Raw genomic sequence first — 21,530 nt, 5'->3', positions numbered from 1 at the left:
CGCTCGGTTCCCTCCGACCTTTCATATGGAAATGGAGGCCATTGTGTAGGTCACCAGCTTGGAATTCCTCCACATAAAGAGGAGGGGGAGACAGAGAGAGAGCTTTTCTGGATATCAGCACTACAGAGGGAAGTCTCTGTCTCTCTGTCTCTCTCTCTCTCTCTTTCCCTCACTTCACACACTGTAAACTGGACAGCGGTACACGGATGCATGGAACTGTGTCATCAAAGATCACGTTTCAAACACCAGACAGATGTTTGTGTGTCTCACCCACCACACACACACAGACTGCTACCTCCACCACAACACTCACTCCTGTTCCTCCAAGTGACTGCCCAACAGTCCAGTCCTAGAACTCCAACCCCCCCCACACACTTTCACTCTCTGCCATTGTTGTTTGAGCACAGTGCAGGATAGCGAAGTGTGTGCATGCGTGTGTATGTGATTGAGCTGTAACCCAAAGCACCCCAGACAAAGACCCAGAGCCACACACACTCTGATGAGCAGATGGGCCAATCAGAATCCCCCAGGTGTGGCCGGATGCACCCGGAGAGCCCTGTAATTGGTCTCCGCACTGCGGGGTCACTATGAATAATTAATCCACTCCTCCTCTGGGATGGGGAGAGCCACACACAGGCCTGATCGTCTCACTCAGACAGACGGCGGGAGCTGTGGAAGCAGCTTGAGTGAGAACACAATGACCCACCCCTCCTCTCCCTGGCCCTGCTCAGCGCGGGACACCGCGGGGCACCGCGGGGCAGACGCCGTTCTGCGCCCGCTCCCGGCCAGGTGGCGGCATGTGAATATTTCATGAGGTCGTACTGTAGCGAGTGCACACACACACAGAGAAACAGGCTGTTTTGAGAGTCCTGCTGGTGCTAGAGTTTGTTCTCTCGCTCCCTCCCTTATCCTCTTTTCTCACCCTTCTCTCGTCCGAGGGTATCTCAGGGCTGCACAAAAGCTTCAGTCTTTTACAGAACTCTGATGGCCACCGCACGCATAACCCAGACAGCACACAAGTACAGATACACAGCCATCGAAGGGTCAGTGAGCACACTCATGCATGCACAAGCTGGAATTAATGAGTGTTTCCAAGTGCAGATGTGTGTAGGTGAACCAAGACCTCACAAACACACGCAGGAAGGAAAATGAAGTGGATTCCCAGGTTACACACAAAAGCAACCCACAAGCTGGAAACAGAGACAGAGAGAGAGGGAGGGAGAGAGAGGGAGGGAGAGAGAGGGAGGGAGGCTGACCTGCAGCAAGAGGGGTCGTATTACCTTTTCTCTGTGTTTTCCTGGGCTATAAATACCTCAGATGTCATGAAAGCATTTCCCACACACTCATACACAGATACGGAAAGACCAGCACTGCCAGACTGTGGAGCGCAGGTCATACCGCAACACCATCCACTAATGCAATGCGGAGTTTTCCCGAATGCCGTCTCAATTCTGTAAGTGGGTCACACCAGTCAGCTCCACAGAAGCCCTGCAGTCTAACACACTGCTGCTGATCCGAACACATTCCCACCTTTTCGGTTCCCTTACACTTACACTCACACACACACACACACACACACACACACACACACACACACACACGAGAGAGAGACAGACCACACTAACTGACTTAGAACCACACATATTTCACACAAATTCACTCAAACGTGCACTGGAACATGTGTATGCACACGCGCGCGCACACACACACACACACACACACACCTGGCTGTTGAAGGCGCAGTACACATCACAGATCAGACTCCAGTTGTGGTTCATCATACAGTCCAGCACCCCGAGACCAGCCACGCTGTCCAGCAGCTATCGCCCCGTGCGAGTGTGTGTGTGTGTGTGCGTGTGTGTGTGTTGTCATCTGCGTGTCTGGCAGGCACCCCAGCTGCCTACAGTATCCACCCCCCCACAGTTCATTAACTCTGGCTTGACAACACACACACACACACAAAACCCCCCACCCCACCAGGGCAGAGTCCCACACGGAGGAGGAAGACTGCAGCTCAGAGCCCTGGACGAAGAGCAACGACCGTCTCCTGCACAGGAGGACAGACAACTAAGCAGGTCTCTATATCCATCTCCCCCCCCTCTTTCTCACCCTCTTCCTCCCTCCCTCGCTCGCTCGCTCATTTGCTGCTGTGGAGGGCAGAGAAGCTGCAGCAGTCTTCACTGGCTGAGAGGACAAACCTGTCCCCAAACTCCCACGTCCTCACGTGCTGCTTCACCGCTCAGAGACGACAGAAAGAAACAACACAGATGAGGACCGACCCAGTAAGTGTGTGTGCGCACACGTGTGTGTGTGTGTGTGCGTGTGTGTGAGAGAGTGTGTGTAAGCTCTGTGTGTGTGTGTGTGTGTGTGTGTGTGTGTGTGTGTGCATGAGTGTGAGAGTGTGTGCGCGCACGTGTGTGTGTGTGTGTGTGTGTGCGCGTGTAGCTCCAACAGCTTCTTCCCAGCCTGGACCCTTCACTCATGCAGCCCCTCACCCACATACAGCTGCTCAGGTCTGCCTCATAAATAGCTTATTTTATGGCCTTTTATAAGGCTATTAAGTAAAGAGTGTACACTGTACATTCATGTGTCCACAAACCCCTCTGCAGCTTTGGAGTGTGTGAGACAGCACAGTTAGTGCAGCACTCAAGTGTTATGTAACAGACAGCAGGGTGTGTGTGTGTGTGTGTGTGTAAGTGTTTGTCAACTGACCTGATTTCACACTATTGGCAAAGGAAAAGTACATGTGCCAGAACAACAGAGACATAACGATACAGGTCTCACATACCAACTGTGAAAGATGCTGAGGAAGACCAAGATCAGACGCCCAGGGCAGGATGTCCAGAGAGCCCCATCAGAGCCACAAAAGACACTGTGGACACGCTCCTCACCATGGTTACCAGGCCAGTGAGGAGCCTGCCAGGACACTGCCCTGCGCGCAAGGACGCGCACCCACACACGCACCCACACACGCAGGAGAGATGCTATGGAGAGCTGCATGTGTACGAGTTATTTTGGCACTGGGAAGAGTGTAGGAATTCATCAGAGAGACGGAATACAGACTGAGGATGAGGTCCAGATGTGATTAAGTACAGAAGGGTCAGGGTCACCCCCCCACACACACGGCAGGACTTTTGCAGAGTTAATCAAAAGCTACTAAGACTTTTTGGTCAGATGAAACTTGAATCTCCCAAATAAACCTCCAAAACTGCCCCTGACACAGCACTGCCTCTTGGCTCCGACACGTCACTGCATCACTTTGGTATCAATGAAATAAAAACCTGACGTGTCAGATTGATGGTGGATAACATTACAAGGTCTGAAAGACACACAACACTTAATCCATGGAAATACTTTCCTCTGGTGTCCTAGCCCTAAAACATCTGGGAAACAAGCCACACATACAAAAACAAACATTCCTAATGTCAATTTGAAGGGGAACAAAATCTAACTATTTGTGTGATCAAATTACGGTTATCTGTCTTCCTCAACCTGGCACAGAATGGTACAGTCCAACTCTCAGTAGTTCACAAAGCCCCTACACCTCTCCAATCTAACAGAATCAATGCTGTAGAACAAATCTGATGTCACGCGCACACGCACACACACACACACACACACACACACACACACACACACACACACACACACACACACACCAACAGGACAAGTGTTTAAGTGTTTTGGTTGTAGTTGTGTGCGAGAACAATCCCTCCCTCGGACATACCTCTCCAGGATTAAGCTCAGGTCATGTGACGCCTGCATACCGAGTCAATTACAGCACCTGCACAGATTTTGATTCAGTAAACTAAAAATATTTTCAATGGAGAACTGATCCAAACTTAATCCAAAATTAGACTTGATTTCAGCCTCAAGATTTGAAACGCTACATCTTTTTGGTATCCCGTTATAATTAGGCTAATGTCAAAGCCCCTGACCACGCATGCGAGGGAGGCGGCGTGTCAATCATCCTTGCCATCATCCATTCACCAAGCAGGTTAATTCATTAAAAAGCGCGCCGCCCAGCAAAAGGGCCCACAGCAACAGGAAACAGCTCAATTTCCTGCCGAGCCTCCAAACGCCTACACCGAATACCAGAGAATGCCGATAACACACAGGCACGCGGCCTACAGTTACCTCGCCAAGCAGCGGAGATGAGAGGAAAAACAAGCCCAGTGAAGCTAAAACCACTGCTGGGAATCAGGCAAAGCTGCCTTGGGGCGATGCCGGACTGAACTCGGAACTTGGAATTCTAACAGGATTCAGTCTCAGTACGAGTTGCTTACACATGTGTGAGGAGTAAAAAAAAAAAAACAAGCACTTAGGGATTAGGAATCTCTAAGGAGATAAAATGGGCGGAAACAGGAAATGTACTGTCCCAGTCCAGATCACCATGCAATCTATGTCCACAAACCTCTCCAAACTACCCATCACAAACTCTACAGCTAAACACCTCACAGAGCACACATGTGGCAGGTGTTTATGCATCCATCACACTGTGGTGTGTGTATATAAGGTGTATATACAAAGTATATATGAAGTATGGGGGAGATCCCTTGGTGAGTGTGTGTAATGTACACCAAACACCAACACACTCTCAGATAGCACAGCACACCACCACACACAAACACCACGAAACACCCCCAGGCACTAATACACACCATCAGACACCGTAAGTCACCAAAAAACACTACCACATGCCATCTGACATTACCACAGGCCATCAGACACCACAAAACACCATCCGCCACCATGAGACATACCAAACACTAACACACCACCCCTGAGGAGACAGGCTCTCTCTGAAAAGAACAGGAGCACTGAGGTGTTGAGGCAGAAGAAGCCACGAGTCAGTCAGGATTATACCAAACATCAGAAAAGATCTGCCTTGTTTTCCATCAGTTACTCTCTCTGCTTACTGATGGCTGGTCCCTCAACACATACACACCAACACGCATTAGCACGTGTGAGCTCACATGAGCTCACATGAGCACACACACACACACACACACACACACACACACACACACACACACACACCCTTTTTGGTACCATATCAACACAGTGCCGGGAAAGAAAGAGAAACATTTTTTAGATCCCTGGCAGACATGCACCACACACACACACACACACACACACTAGAGTACACGTACATTCACAAACAGACACACACATGCAGACAAAAATACACACACACAAACCACCATCCCATAAGGAAAGTAAACTTAAGCAGACCTGCGGTGTGTGTGTGTGATGGAGAATGCGTCACTGCACTGTTGCTCGACAACTGTTGCTAGGTAATGCCGGAATGGCAGGGACTCCCCAGTTTCCCCTGTGTAGTGACAGAAGGCAGAAGACTGAAAACCAGCCACGTGCACACACACACACACACACACACACACAGGCAAGCTGAGAAAAGTGAACTGAGATGCCTGGACCTGGACCGGACACTTCACCCTAATAGTAGAATATGGCTAACACATAATGAATGTGTCTGGAAGCCATGAACCAAGATAGCTCAGAAATGGTGGCAATCTTGGAGGGTGTAGAGATCCTGTAAAACAGGACAGCGGCAGCCTGGCTAGGACGGAGGAGGGCCAGGGGTTACGCCGGGTCACTATCAGCCCAGACACTGGCATGTAGCACTCATTTCCCCAAATACAGGGGTCAAACCAGAACACACTGTTTACACTGTAATGTAACATCACCACTGCTACATCACCAGGGTGCTCTCAACTCTGAAGAGAGTCTCTCTGTGGAAATGGAGGATTGAAATCTACATTAAAGACTTTGTGAAGATTACCTCCATCAGACAAATAAAACAGCATCTCTCCTGCTGATGTCCTGGGAGTCTCCATCCCAGACCAGTCCATGAACTGAGGCCTCACACAGCCCTTTCCACCAACGTGGTATGGGTTCCGTTCAAATTCGTCAGTAAAGCGCCAGACTCATTCTGAAGAGTTTGGCACAATTCCACCAAAAATAAATAGATCCAGGAACCCGAAAAGTTTGTTCCCAGCTGGAGCGAAAGAACAGAAAGTTTTTCAGTGCGAACCATGACGGCAGGTGGATTGCATTATCCATTAGCCTATACTATTTCCATGAGTGTTATATTAATTAACACTGTTTATAATTTGTAACAATTGTCTAATAGAATTTATTTGTCACCAAGAGTTGATCCATGCTTGCTTTGTGGATATAAACAAACATCTGTAACAAGAACACAAATGCTAGCAGCTGACCGCTGCACTCCACTACGCTGTTAGCTCTGTTTACTTCTGTTGTGCAACACACCTCTGATGGATCCTTAGATCCAGTACAAACTGGTACAAACGTGGCCCGGTTGTCTGAATAGCACCAAGGTTCGAAGACGCCTGAACGGAACCCGAGCGGTTTTGCTGGAAAGGGCTCACAGGGAAAGAACTGGTGCTGAATTCACACCAACATCTCATCTGAAGCTCAGCGCTGCATGGACGCATGTCAAGATTTGACATTCCATCAAATAGAAGTAGGTGGACAGGTGAGCACTGGACAAACAGACTGGACAAAATTGGATAAATAGCGACCAAACTGAGTAACGAAGGACTGGACAGGAAATGGTGCCAAGCACCGCATGAGCAGGTGGGAAAGGACGGTGAGGTTTTCCCACTTTGCCATGAGTTAAATATAGTGGCATCAAAACTGTGTCGGCACAGAGGATGTCTGGAAAAAAACAACAACCCTAATTTGCAGCTGAGGGAGGGACTATAGCCACAGAGGGGGGAACAGGAACACATCCATCCCAAGCTACAGTGCAGCGCTCTCTGAGTCAGGCTCTCACTCTCCAAATAATACAAATATAAATAAAAACCTTGATCTGATGAGATCGGTCCATGTGAAGGGAATACCAGCAACAAAAGGAGCAGGCGTGCTAGTGGAACAGAGCAGAAAGAAAAGAAAACCTCCCCACAAAAATGAAATGGTCTAATCCATGCGACTCTCAGCAGTGGGCTCATTTAAGGGGTGCAGTGAAATTAAGGGAAATCGTTGCCAGTTCACAGCTCACGAACCTGCATATGGAAACACTCCTGTTGGGCAAAGCAGGCACAAATGGCTTCAGAAGAGCTTAGATCACTACGGGAATCATTTTCATCCTTAATCGAGACACAGACCAGAGTCCAGAAAAGGTACCTCAGATGGCTGATGAAGGGTGGGCATGTCAGGTGGGGAGGGGCTCCAAGTGACCAGGACCAGCTGCTCTCTAATTACCATCCAAAGCCACTGTGGACTGCGGGGTGGAGAAGGGGAGGGGCAACCCCAAAACCATGCCATTATGAGCAGAGCAGTGCAGCGGAGCGTGGGGGGGTCTTAATCCATGGGGACTTCACCGCCCTAACCACAGTGGCCTCCCCGACAGTCACACACAAACACTCAGCCTCCGCCCTCTGTGCAGCAGGGGTGGAGCGCCACATCCCAGAGGGTGGGAGGGGCCAGAAAGCCCCACCCCACCCCCAAAGCCATCATGGCTCTGGAAGCCGATTGGAGGAACTCAGATCCATGCAGTGACATCACTGAGATGATGGCAGTCAGGTAGCAATGCTAAAAACACAGCATATAAAGGATTATAATTAATCTGGATTAAACAGCAAGTTAAAGACAGACTGTAAATCGAGAATAAGGCTGTAAAATAAGCAAGTCGGGTTAGACTTTGGAATAAAAATCACAGTTTAACTTCCCTAAACCACAGTGGAGGGCATGACCAGAGGTGACCCTGGAAGCACAATCACGCCCAAAACATGCCCTGAGCCAATTCCGTGCCCACCCAGTGACCTACGCCACGTCTGGGACAGAATTACTCTGAACACCCAGGCTAGGCATTCCTCGGCAAGACGCCACAGCTGTCGATTAATTCCTTCAGCGCCTGAATGGAGATGATGAATCTCAGGCCTTTCTGCGGTGGAGCGAGAGCCAGACCGGCCTGGTTTCAATCACTTTAAAGGGACCAGACGCAGGAGGCTGAGCCTGGGGACAGACCCGCCGATGGTGTCAGCTGCAGCACCAGCTAAATCAGAGTCACCACGAAGATGGGGCTGTTTACAGTAACAACCACCGTCACACTCCACACACTACATATGCTTTAGTCATTCCATTAGAGACGGCAGGTGACTATCTGGAGCCCAGTCCAACTGCGTAACATCTTTAAACGGAACCCTGAGCACCCCTGCAAAATCTCAGGACCGTAATACTCTAGACGGACCAGACAGTGTCCTGAGCGCATCAGACAGGACATGGTAGAACCGGGGCAAGTCCTTAATGTCCACTAACCCTGTCCCTCGTTCTGATGCCAAAATATTAAACATAAGAAAATCACATACGCGCAAGTCCACACACACAATCCCACAAACACACAGGCGCGCAGACACACATCCACATGGCGGAATCACCATTTCTGAATCTAATCTGAGCACACTGCTTATCCAAACTAAATAAAAAATATATATATATCTAAGAGTAGAAATGAACTCAGTCAGACCTAGCCCTTGAAGACCAACAAACACTCTCTCTCTCTCTCGCACGCACACACACACACACACACAACAAAGTGCTTCACATAGATGTAGGAGCGTGTTTACAGGCCATTAGGAGGCAGGACTTAGGCAGTCAATATCACACACATTCCATTCATACCATCATGTGATGTGATCCATAGAGACAGGGCACACATGCACACCAGGAGACGCTGAGCTAATATTCTCCACAGCACCAAACGCTGCAATCCCGTCTCTGGGATTAAACGCGAGCATTAAAACAAATCCTTTACAACACCTAAACACATTAACCTCGCTGCACAGTGATGCCAAACACTGGACTGACCAATAAGAGCCTTCGTTTTTGCAATACAGCAGTTTTTTGCTGCCTGCTACTTACAAGGCAAGCTTGTTGCAGAAATCTAAAAAATCATACGTCTTCTGTTCCTAGCGTGATTAAGGATGCTCAGGGCATACTGCTGCACTAGTGAATCTCACCATTTGAGTGTCAGGAGATCCTCCTTCTCATGCCAGGGACACAAAGGAGAACCTTGATAACCAGATTTAAGTTACTCACTGTTCATGGTCTATCAAAATATACCAGCATAATTTTAAAACAGGTGTAATGATCCGAGCTTTGCGGAGAGCGCATGAGAAACTGTGTGGAAAGCGCACAGCCTCCCCATTAGCTCAAGGAGAAAGCACTTGTGCCCCGAGCTGACGTCGCGCGGCAGGCGACCGTGCAGTCGTGCGTCTGATTCGTTCTCACGTTCGCTTCTCGCGGGTCGGAAAGCGTTACCTGCCACACCGACGACGCGGTGGCATTTCCCCCGTCACCTCGGGGCGGAGATCCAGCCCAGCGTGTCGCCATTATTTCATTTCAAACCAGAAAGGCAAAGGTCCTCCGCAGCCCACATTGAGGAGTCGAGGGAAGAGGCAGGAGTTCTGAGAACAAGCGGGACTTCCGTCGGGGGAAACGTGGACTGAACTTAATCCACACCGTCCGCTCTTCTCACGTGGCTTGACCTTGCAACCCTGTGACGAACGGAAAAGGATAAAAAAATGAAAGTTACGGAAAGGACAGCGAGCACAGTGGACGTCTTTCAGCCACGAGCGCCGAGTCGCCCCTGTGCCGTGATAGACAGACAATCTGCACTGGTCCCGGGCAGAAGAACTGGCACCTCCCCGGAATGAAGGCAGGCTTTACTTATTGAAAAGTTTGTTAAAATGACTCAGTGCAAACACGGCACGGCACTCGGGAAAAGGAGACGAAAACAGCTGCGACAAATGCGGGATTGAACACCGCCATCATCAACCCCGCTACGCCGACACAGGTCTCCATCTCCCGGGGCTCCTCACAAGCACAGCGGCGCGCAGTAACCGGGACGCCGTGTAGCGCAGCGGACGCGTCGTACCAGAGCGCTCCTGGTCTGATGGACGGGCTGCCCGCTCCTTTCCATTCGTCTAACCCGAACAACTCGACGAACGTGCTCGTATTCATAAACGGCGTTTCTAAGCGCTCGGTAATGTAGAAGATAAAACGCCCTGGCAGCCAGTTTATATGATCGCTGTCGCGTCACCGGAGCCCAAAGGCTTCATGCATCGATAATGTAGGCGCCCGTTTATCACACATCAGATCAGATCAGATCAGATCAGATAACAAAACATAACATAACGTTGAGGGCAGCCGACTCTCCGCACATGGCTCGAACACTTGTATTAGAGCAGGACCGGAGTGTTTGCACCTACCTGTTACGAGCAGCACAAACTGCGCCCGCCGCAAAGTTCATCGTTTCGGTTTGAGCGGCGACACGTACACGCAGATGCGGCGCGTTTGATTCCCGTTAAAGTGTAACGCGGAGTCTTTAAACGCGCGCCGTGTCCGCCGACTCCGCGTCCAGTGAGGCAGGCTGCCCGTTATTATTACACTTCATATTAGGCTACTGCAGCCTAAAGCGCGCATGAAGAGAATAAAGACTGCATTTAAACCGACGTGCCTGCGGCTCGTTTTCCAGGGGAAAAGCGTTTCTGCTTGCACTCGGCCGCGCGCCGGTGGAGGACTAAGGAGCCCGTGAGCGCGGAGACGCCACGCCGCCCGCGCGCCCGTCCCGCGGGAGTTACATCCAATAGCAATCAGCTTTGTATTCCTGGTTTATTTTCAACCAACCGGGTTCATTCTTACATAGGTTTGGTATGTCAATTTGTTCTATTACGCGTAGTGGGGTATTCTCGCGCGCGTGCGTGCGTGCGTGTGCGCGGGCACGCGCGATTTGTTTGTGTGTGTTCAGTTTGTTAAACATATTACTTGAGAAGCCACAGAGATCTGTCATTCTTTCTGAAACGCTGAGTCACTTTAATTACCCTGAAGGTGTGCTAAGGCGTTGCAGGTCTTGGCAGCACGTCACCACGCAATATATTTGCGACTAAACAAATCTTTTACACAGTCCTAACTTGGGTAACAGCTGCCAACGATGCCCCAGCAGTAACAGAACAGAAATTCCTTGTCCCGTGCTCGTCGAGCCCTGAAATGCCTGCATGAGCTCCAGATTTCCCGAAAGGAATGACCGTGCATATTACACCCGCTGCCCCGCGGGGGTGAGTCTGTGGGCTCCGGGTGCACTGCACATCTCTGCGTTTCCTCTGCTCAGGTGCACCTGTTTGTAACTTTTAGAGGGCTTGGAAATTGCCTTGTGCTTTGGACTGGGTGATTTGGTGAAGCAAAAAACAGTACAGTACAGACAGGAAGGAATACCATGTACACGTCTAGCCAGATATGTTAGTTTGCCAAAGGCCTTCCTGTAAACTCACAAACATACATACACCAAACATCAGTGAGTAACATATATATGGGGACTACTAACTTAAAACTATTCATTTCCAAATGTATTAATGTTCCTCTATGTTCCTCGGTGTGCTGTTGAACTACATCAGTACTGTGAGGCACAAAACATGGATGCCACATGGTCCAACAGAATGCACGAAGAACGTGTTTACAGCGCGTCTGGTGGAAGCACAAAGCCAGCCAGTGTTGCACCCAGCTGCCTCTCTGGCACAATGGATCTGGGACAGTTGGAGGAGGGAGGGTCTTAGAGAGGGGGCCTTTCTTTCTTTATTGTTTGAAGACCTTGTGTGTGTTCCCCAATAACAAAGCCAGGTTTAAAAGCACATGTGTGACGATCACCATTCAGAGCGATGTAGAACCAAGGTTGCTATCTTGTGGTTTGTTCTGTGAATTCATTAAAAGAATCCCCAGAGAAGTCATTAATAGAGCACAGGTGCATTAGAGTTGGTAAACACAAACACACCCGCTTTAGACTATCAGCATTATCATGAACATTAAAAACAAAAAGCCATTCACTTAAGCGTGCCATAAGAAATCTGTTTAAATAATGAGCGAAACTATGTATGAGGGTTTGTGTGCACTCTAATTTGTATATAGGATTTCTGGCTCAGAGCAGTAGACTTGAAATAAAATGGTTGTGGCTTTTTGTGTGCTGTGATCCCATGTGTTCAGTTTAATCTTTCAGAACACAGTTTCCATGTTTTCCTTTGAGAAAGGAGAGGATCACATTAGTCTGCCTTGTTTTTATGTATTACAGGGAGTCACTGTGCCTGTCGTCTAAACAGTCCCCCAAAGGGCTTGGGATGAAGTACATTGCAGTAAGACTACGATTAAGACTTTTAATCAAGTCTTCTTCAGCTTCGTATCAAAGGAGCAGGTCTTCCTTGTCGATTATGTGAAAATCAGAGATTGTTGCAGTCAGAATGTACCGCTAACTATATTAAGAAGTACAGTGTACCACTAACTGTACTCAGGAGTACAGTACAAATCCAAATATTTCTTATAAAGTGGGCGTAGTTAAATTGAATGGTGACCTTTGCAGACCTGCTGCAGTAAGGTAATTCTGGAGAATGTGTACGTGTTTGTGTGTGAATGTGTGTGTTGTGGGGGAATGTGTGTGTTCTAGGTTGGCATTACCGAGCTCAGTAGAACTCAGAAAGGATTATGGGAACCTCACGGTTTGGAACAAAGAGAACAGGACAGATGAGCTGATGGTTCACCAAGCCAGGCCTGTTAAGGTTGGATGGTGGGGATGAGAGCACGAGATGCAGGAGGTCAAAGGCCAGCTGCTCCCCCTCACCTGCTCAGCTGCCTTCAGTGTCACAAGTCACATGCACTAAAAACTACACAGGGCCACTTCTGAACACCTTGAAATCCTTCCATTTCAGTATTAAGTTCCGGTCATAAAACAAAATAACTGGCCAGCTTGAGTCATTTGGGGAGTGAACAAATCAAGTTTGTTGGAGCCCTTCGGCCATGCGGAGCTACAGCGTCTCCAGGCCCACACATGCACAGGAGCTCAGTGCCACAAAGCAGATGTTGTCTCTTTTGTGTGTGCACATTCTACCTGCGCCAGACTCTGTGTGCATCCCTCTACACAGGGAACGATGGCAGCCATGTTCCCACGGAGGTGTGGAGCGTTTATCAAGGAGGTAACGGTTCCTAAGTGCCGACGTCTGATAACAGGAAAGGAGTCTGAACCTGGCCCACAAAGGGCAGCTTTGTTCCTCCCGCCACACAGACCAAAAAGCACTTTTATCCAGCAGACGGGGAGCAGGCTTTTTGACACACTAATCCCTGCCTATACATCGGATACCCTGAGACCTCTGTTCCATCATGCCTTGCTTACAGGAGGGGCATTACATCTGAACACCTACTCTCGGCCACCTGGGGTCACACTATATAGAAGAGAAATTCGATACAGCATTCATTCTGCACTTTGGGAGGGTTTTAGTTATTAACCGCAATAACTCAAGTGTCCGAATTCCAAATCCAGATCCCAACAACCGATGTGCACAGCAACACCTCAGCTGCCAGAGTGGAACTCAGGTCGAAACACAATCAAACACCATTTAGCACTCTTTCACTCCACAGTAGTGTCTCTTCTTCTCTAATTCTCAGTGCAATTCTTCAAACTCTTCATTAGCTATTGTTAGATACACAGAATAATAAATTGGTGGTAACAGGTGACAGGGTGTTATTGTTGGCAGATAAAGGAGACACTGCTCCAGAACACCAGTCATGCCCTCTCTGCAGGGCAACAGGTGACATGTTTAACACTATTTTCCTTTACTCACAGAGATGCAGGTTTGGGTAGACACTGAGCCATTCACTCCAGACAGAAAGGTGGGGCTACCAGAAGCTAAATAAATAAAACTCATGATGACGATTGTGTGTGTGTGTGTGTGTTAATCTGGCTTTATTAGAGAGTTAGAGTGCTGTGCTCTACATAGCAAAAGCAGCTGCTAAACAGGAAGCTGAATGTGTGAATGCGATGGGTGGACACTTTAGTGAAATCTTCCGTGTGTGATAGGAACATTTTGTAAAGACATGGATACAGTAAGGGGCAAGGCCAAGCTGTAAGGGCACAGCAGTGGAATTCCAGGAATGGCAAATTCAGTCCATGTTCCATTCTCATGATTCTTCTTTCACACCCACCCTGAGGGCTGTGTGTGTGTGTGTGTGTGTGTGTGTGTGTGTGTGTGTGTGTGTGTGTGTGTGTGTGTGAGAGAGATTCACATATCGCTTCAAAGCCCCTAGCAGTCCAGGCTGACCTCATACAGTCAGCCTTGTTCATCTGCCAGGGCTTCACATCCACAGCAGGTGTGTCTGTGTTGGTGCAGAAGGGGCTGTACTCAGTACCTGGTGGGTTTCGGACTGTGGGGGTTTTGTGACGTGTGTGGGTATCAGATAGGCATTCATCCACTGTTATTATACTCCCTAAAACATTCCATTGGAATTCCGTTCTGTTAACCATCTTGACGTGTGATTTATGTTTGTCCCCTGATTAAAATAAAAAGCAGACATAATGTTGTGGGGGTTTTTTTTGCTGGGGAGGATCTGGCCATCCATTAAAGTCCACCGAACACACACTGATGATACTTTTGAAAAGAAACTTGAGTTGACAAACACCTTTAACAGAGGTCGGGGGAGTTAATGTGAACTTTATGTGGTTATCATTTCTCACACAGTTGTCCGGGTCTCCTTTTTCAGACGACTTCTCTTCTTAGTAATGAGTTGTCCGGGCCTGATATTCCGTATTTTGTAGCTTTCACTGTGTGAAGAGCTTAGCCCTTAAATTAAATTAAAGGTACCAGCAAGGAGTTCCTCTAGGTGTGGGAGGACCTTACGTTGTTGCAATAACAGGATAACACCCAGGACGCCCAGTGATGTGGCTGTCAAGCTGTCTTCACAGTTCAAAACCAAGGCTTTATTCACGGCCTTGATGCCTCATTTTCTGATGGTGAATTCTGATGGTATTTATGAATAACTCATACCTAAGTTAAGTTGCGGAAAGTAGTGACTGTCTGTGTGTGTGATAGGGAGAGAGAGAGAGAGAGATACCAAACATGTTAGCATCTTTTCGCTCTTCATTATTTTAAAACACCTAAAAAGGCAGTCAATTTGTGCCTAATACAGTTGAACTACAGTTGAACTTCTGCAGATGAGTGGAAAAGGTTTTGAGGATATGGTGTTTATGTTTATTTTACATTCCCAGTTTTAGGGCGATATATTTCCCATGATCTCATCACCCTTCTGAGATATCAGATATCCCTGGACAGACAGACATAAATCAGCCAGGATTCTCTTACGTTTTCTAGTATATTTATTTAAACTGTCTTTATATTAATCATCTCTAAATTTTATAGATAAATGTTTTCACTGAAAAACATTTGTTAGTTTTTTATAATCCAGATAGTCCATGGTATTCATTCATTGAGATATGAGATATGCTATTGAATACCATCCAATATTTGGTTCTGGATGATACAGTGCAGTATACAACATTTCCAATAACTTTTACATTTTTACTTTTTGTGATGCATACAGTATCAACTCAATACTCATGTGAGTTTGAAGACTTTATGGTTGAAGTTCGAATATTGTGGTTTTCAGTTGTTGTCTTTTTTTTGGTTTCAGAAATACTTGCTGCTATCTAGAAAAAGTAATACCATACAGGACCACTGTGTCCTTCTGACAGGATGTCCTCAGGTCCTCAGCATACAGCCCAGGTACAGGTACACATTTTACACAGTCAACTGACAGACGACAGTGTTAAAACTAGTGATGGTTGGAGCTCCGTGCTGGTCTTCACGTCCTCCCCTTCCCCTGCACCCAGTGCGGCCCCCCTGTGGGTTCTGAGTGAGTGTTTCACAATTCCTGTCCACATATCCTACAGATCTCCACGCTATCATTATAGATGTTGCAATCTCAGTGACCTCACTTACTCACAACGTTCGGCACCATCACAGATGGTGGCAGGAGTGCTCTGGCACTGCCAATCTGCTGTCCAGAAGGCTGACTTCATCTCAGCATTAGCATCCCTACGCTTCCTACACTTCCTGGCTCTGACAGAAACATGGATCACCCCTGAGAACTCGGCGACTCCGGCTGCCCTGTCCTCTGCCTTTCCATCCACACATTCTCCGAGGCGTCTCAGTGACTCCGGCTGCCCTGTCCTCTGCCTTTCCATCCACACGTTCTCCGAGGCGTCTCAGTGACTCCGGCTGCCCTGTCCTCTGCCTTTCCATCCACACATTCTCCGAGGCGTCTCAGCATTAGCATCCCTACGCTTCCTACACTTCCTGGCTCTGACAGAAACATGGATCACCCCTGAGAACTCGGCGACTCCGGCTGCCCTGTCCTCTGCCTTTTCATCCACACGTTCTCCGAGGCATCTCAGTGACTCCGGCTGCCCTGTCCTCTGCCTTTCCATCCACACATTCTCCGAGGCGTCTTGGCAGGGGTGGTGGTACAGGTTTACTAATGTCTCCAGAGTGGCGTTTCACTCCACTTCCCTTCTCTACACTTTCCATGTCCTCTTTTGAATGTCATGCCATTACAGTGTCTTTCCCCACCAAACTTCTTATCATTGTCATCTACTGCCCTCCAGGTTCCCTAGATCACTTCATTGATGAGCTCGACATCCTTCTGAGTCAATTCCCCACTGAAGGAAATCCACTCATTCTGCTTGGAGACTTCAACCTTCCATCAGACAAGTGCATTCCTCTTGCATTCTTCTGCTGTTGACAGAATTCAACCTCACCCTCAACCACTCTCCTCCGACTCACAAAGAGGGCAATGTTCTGGACCTGATCTTCACCCGCACCACCACAACATCAGACATCAGTCACCCCCCTCCATCTCTCGGACCATCACTTTCTATCCTTCTCTCTCTCCCTTCCTTCTCTTTCCATCCAGTCCTCTCCAACATGTTCCTCCTTCCTCCGTCACAATTTGCACTCCATAACTTCCTCTTCCCTTATTTCTACTATTTTGTCCACCCTTCCTCACCCTGACTCTCTTCTCTCTCTTTGGATACAGTTGCAAATTCTTTCATTTCTACACTCTCTTCATCAATAAATCTTCTGTGCCCTCTCTCCTCTAGAACTGTTAAGTTCTCCCCATCTGCCCCCTGGCTAACACTTCGCTGCCACAGGAGAGAACTGTCCGCTGGGTCCATTTCCTTCTGCTCTGTTCTGGACAATCGCAAGAGATCTGCTTCCTTTCATTTCTGTCATCATCAACAACTCCGTATCTTCTGGATACGTGCCAACTGCATTCAAAACCACCAGGGTGGTACCAATCCTCAAGAAGGCCACACTTGACGGCTCCGACTACAGACTGGTATCACTTCTCTCTTTCCTCTCAAAAGCCCTCGAATGAGCAGTTTATAAGCAATTCTCTCTTTGTCTCACGCAGAACCAGCTGCATGATCCCAATCAGTCTGGATACAAACCGGCACATTCTACAGAAACAGCCCTCATAGCAGTAACAGAGACACTTCATGCTGCTAAAGATGCCAAACCGTCATCTGTTTTGATTCTTCTAGACCTTTCAGCAGCCTTTGACACAATGAACCACAACATTCTTCTCTCTGTTCTCTCCAGGTTTGGTCTGACTGGCTCTGCTTGGAGATGGTTTCAGTCCTATCTGGAGGGACGGTCCTATCAGGTGAGGGAGAGGATCCACATACAAACCATGTAGACTCTCCACTGGTGTTCCACAGGGCTCAGTATTAGGCCCCCTTCTCTTCTCTTTGTATACTCATTCTCTTGGTGATGTAATATCTTTACATAGTTTCTCCTACCACTGCTACGCTGATGACACTCAATTATTTTTTTCTTTTCCACCCTCTGATATGCAGGTCTTAAGACGTATCTCATTGACTGACAGTGAGTCATGGATGACAGCACCACTTGAAGTTCAACCCCAGTAAAACTGAGCTTCTGTTCATCCCAGGAACTCCCAACCCTTACCATGACCTCACTGTTTCCTTTGAGAACTCCCTGGTATCACCATCTGAAGCTGGGCATAACTTTGGACAACCAGTTGTTGTTCTCAGCTCATGTTTCAAATCTAACCCGGTCTTGCAGATTTCTCCTTTGTAACATACGAAGGATTCGGCCCTTTCTCTCACAGGAAGCTACCCAGGTGCCTGTGCAGTCTCTTGTGAGCTCAAAGCTAGACTACTGCAACTCACTACTTGCTGGTCTTCCTCTAAGAGCCATCAAACCTCTACAACTTGTCCAGAATGCAGCAGCATGACTGGTCTTCAATCTTCCGAAGTTCACATGTTACTTCCTGCATTGGCTTCCAGTAGCTGCACGTACCAGATTTAAAACCTTGATGCTTGTCTACAAAGCCAAAAACGGACCTGCCCCTTCATACATGAGGTCAATGGTCAAAGCCCAATCTGTACCTCAAGTACTTTGAACCTCAAGTACGGCTCGGCTTGAAATACCTTGCTTTAGGTCTCATGGGCGACAAGCATTGAGACCATTTTCTGTCCTGCTCCAAGATGGTGGAATGAAATCTCACTTGCTGTCTGGACAGCAGAGTCCCTTGCAGTCTTCAAACGCAGACTGAAGACCCATCTATCACTTGACCCACCCATCATTGCAGAATATTTAAAGGACAACTAACACTGCTCCCATATTGACTGACTAAATTAATACTTATTGTAGGGTATTGTTTATGTTGTTTAACAAACTCTAGCACTTGTTTATTGTTTATAGCACTTATCATTGTTTAAGATAGACCTTATGTATTTTGTAATTCTAGGTATCAGCATCCTGTATTCTACAGTATTCTAGTTCATTGTTTTGTTGGACTCTAACCTACTGTACTGTACTAGGATATATTCTATAAATGACAGAGCACTTTTGTAAGTCGCTCTGGAAAAGAGTATCTGCTAAATTCCATAAATGTAAATGTAAACATAAATGATGTCTAATACTGAGTGTCTAATAATGTTGACGTTTAATACTCTGATGGGAAATTCTGGGAGTTTCTTGTCACGATTAGTCCCTCCCAGCTTCCGTGTTCCGTGTTTTCTTCCTCTTGTGTATTAGTTCCATGCCGTAGTTTTGTTTTCTTCACCCCTCGTTTGGTTTTCCACACCTGTCCCTCGTTTCTACTCTTGTTAAGTTCATGTATTTAACACCTGTCGTCAGCCCTTTGTCTTGGCTGTTCATTGTTTATTTGAATGGTTGTGTTTTTGTGGGCGTACTGAATGTTTGTTTTTCCTAGCCTTCGTGTTTGTTAGTCTCTGAGTTCTTCGTTGTATCTGTTAGAGCCTGATTCCCCTGTTTGCCTTCGTGTGTTTTTGTTTTGTTAAGTATTCTCGTGATCTGTGTGTTGGCTCTATGACCCTGGACTGCTATAACGACTCTGGATTTGCCCCTAATAAATCTCGCTCTTCTCTGCACACGCGTCCGCCTCCTTACCGCTCAACGTTATGCTTCTCTGTACGAGCTAATGATGAAAAAAGGGAACGATCTGAAGATATCCCTTTCTTCGGTCCTACCAAATTATTCAGTAAAAGGGAAAATAAGTCAATGATATTTGAAACTAATTTACACCAAATAAATATTTATGAAGTTAAAGGGACTTATCTATGCACAAGGAGAAAATTAACTCAAAGAGAAGAACAGAGCTCAAATTATTTTTTAAATTAGAAAAATCCAATTATATGATAATAGCATTGTTAGACTTAATTCAAATGGAGCAGTCACTAAAGAGCCTGTAACAACACTGTCATGGGGGACTGGACTTCAAGCCCCATCTGGGCAAATGCGATACGAAAAAGAGTCCTTGGGCAAGACTCCTGACACTACACTTACCTACCTCTATGACAGACTCCTGACACTACACTCACCTACCTCTATGACAGACTCCTGACACTACACTCACCTACCATTGTAACATTATTGAAATAATAAATTGCCAATAAACCAGTAAATTTCTGTGTTACACTTCAGTTACTCCAACCAATAACTACCGAACTTTACAAGTGGACTCTCTCCATTCATAATATAACACTCCCTCATTTGTTGAGCCAAAGAATAATCACCTTAAATCCCACATTACAAAATTAATATTCAGTCACCTTCTAAATAATAATAATAAAATAATTGCTCTAGGACTGGCACCGAAAATAAAAACAACTTTATATAAAAATAATGTGAAATTCAATCTGGCTTTATGACAGGAGCGCACATTGTAAATAAAATAAGACTTATTTTAGATATTTTCATTTATTCAGATTTAACTGAGGATGTTTTAAAAGAATAAAAGTTTACATTTTGGAAGGATTTTGGATTTTTTGCATTTTGCTTTTGCCTTTTCTTTTGTGTTGAAAAATGATGTAATATATATGGGTACAGAGAGATTGATCAATTATGGAAGGAACCTTACTGTCCTAAGGTTGAAGGTCTCCCTAGACTTATTTACATCTACTCAGCACCAGACCTGCCAGACAAATGTCTGTACAAAGATAGAGAAGGTTTTTTAAAAAAAGAGAGAGCTAAGCAAGTGAACAGAATACATGTTATTGTCACTTGGAGTCCAGTCACTTGGTATTAATAATAGTAAAAATATTGTCCCCTAAAACATTTGAACCCAAGCTGCTAAATCATCCTGTGCCCCATTCCCAAGGGCAGAATTTGGCCAGAGATAAGAACAGCTTTGCCACAGTTTGTAAGAAAGCAAACAGATGTGTAAATTCACATTTTAGCATTTCTGTGCACTGATTTCTAACGTGATTACAGCCAACACGAACGACTACGTTCTGAATGAATCAATACTTCTCAAGGAGGCTGTGAGATGTCAGAGACTTTGACTCCTGGGGGTGGGAGGGTGGGTAAATGCTGAGTAGCGCTCTTAGCACTGAGTCACCTACAAGCAACATAGACGGACGTTGAGCTGCACTGTCTGAGTAGAAGGGAGAGAGGAAGCTGTAAGGAGACATCTCATGATGGTGACCAGTGAGGCTGCTGTCTGACGACGTCCAGAGGAGACACAGCAGGAGAGCCGTGTCTCAGTATTTAAAAAAGAAAATGACTAGGAGCAGTAAGTCAGAGGCAGTAACAGCTAGTAGTGTGTTGGGTTAGTTTGGCTGCTGTACATCTTAAAGGCCATTTTGAGATGTCTTGGATTTGGCTCACTCATAAAACGGTTTATAGGGTTTCTAGTTCAGAGCAAATTGGATGTTTTGAAAGGTGGCTCTAATTTTTTTTGCTTAAAAGTCACCATATTTTTACATTTATCTGACACTTTTATCCAAAGTAACTTACAATTATGACTGAGCACAACTTGAGGGTTAAGGGTCTTGCTCAGGGGCCCAACAGTGACAACTTGGCAGTTTGAACCAGCAACCTTCTGATTACAAATCAAGTACCTCATCCATTGAGCTACCACTGCCTATTTTCCTTTGTGTAATTCAGATAACTGAGTTTCCAGAAAATTGGAGACCCTGATAGACCTTCAGTTTTAGTATTTGATATAGGTGTAAGTAACATTTCATTAAGTTATTTTATTTTATTTTATTTGAGATTATTTATGAAAATAGAGAATTATCTGTGAAGCTATCTGTGAAACATTTGTTAAAATGATGCGTTATAATTTGGCATTATATATATATATATATATTTTATTTTTTTTAAATTTTTTTTTTGTTA

The 21,530-nt window shown here is 46.5% G+C and overlaps 1 protein-coding gene across 2 annotated transcripts in view; it reads right to left on the bottom strand.

Annotated features, from left to right (window-relative positions):
• The window catches only part of LOC113589288 (rho GTPase-activating protein 21), a 59,229-nt gene extending 47,294 nt beyond the window's left edge, over positions 1–11,935 (bottom strand). The window contains exons 1-2 of one of the 2 annotated variants that reach the window (XM_027028869.2): positions 10,257–11,935; positions 9,307–9,542 (exon numbers count right to left, since the gene is read on the bottom strand). In XM_027028869.2, the coding sequence (XP_026884670.2) occupies positions 9,307–9,378 (72 nt within the window). In that variant the 5' untranslated portion in view covers positions 9,379–9,542; positions 10,257–11,935. Of the gene's footprint in view, positions 1–1,724; positions 1,825–9,306; positions 9,543–10,256 lie in introns of those variants that run through there. The other variant, XM_035531232.1, reaches the window with a different exon arrangement.
• Positions 11,936–21,530: the final 9,595 nt, after the last annotated feature.

This window comes from Electrophorus electricus, chromosome 10 (assembly GCF_013358815.1).
Source record: "Electrophorus electricus isolate fEleEle1 chromosome 10, fEleEle1.pri, whole genome shotgun sequence".
NCBI classification, from domain to species: domain Eukaryota; kingdom Metazoa; phylum Chordata; class Actinopteri; order Gymnotiformes; family Gymnotidae; genus Electrophorus; species Electrophorus electricus.
This window is presented reverse-complemented; position numbering and strand designations above follow the sequence as displayed.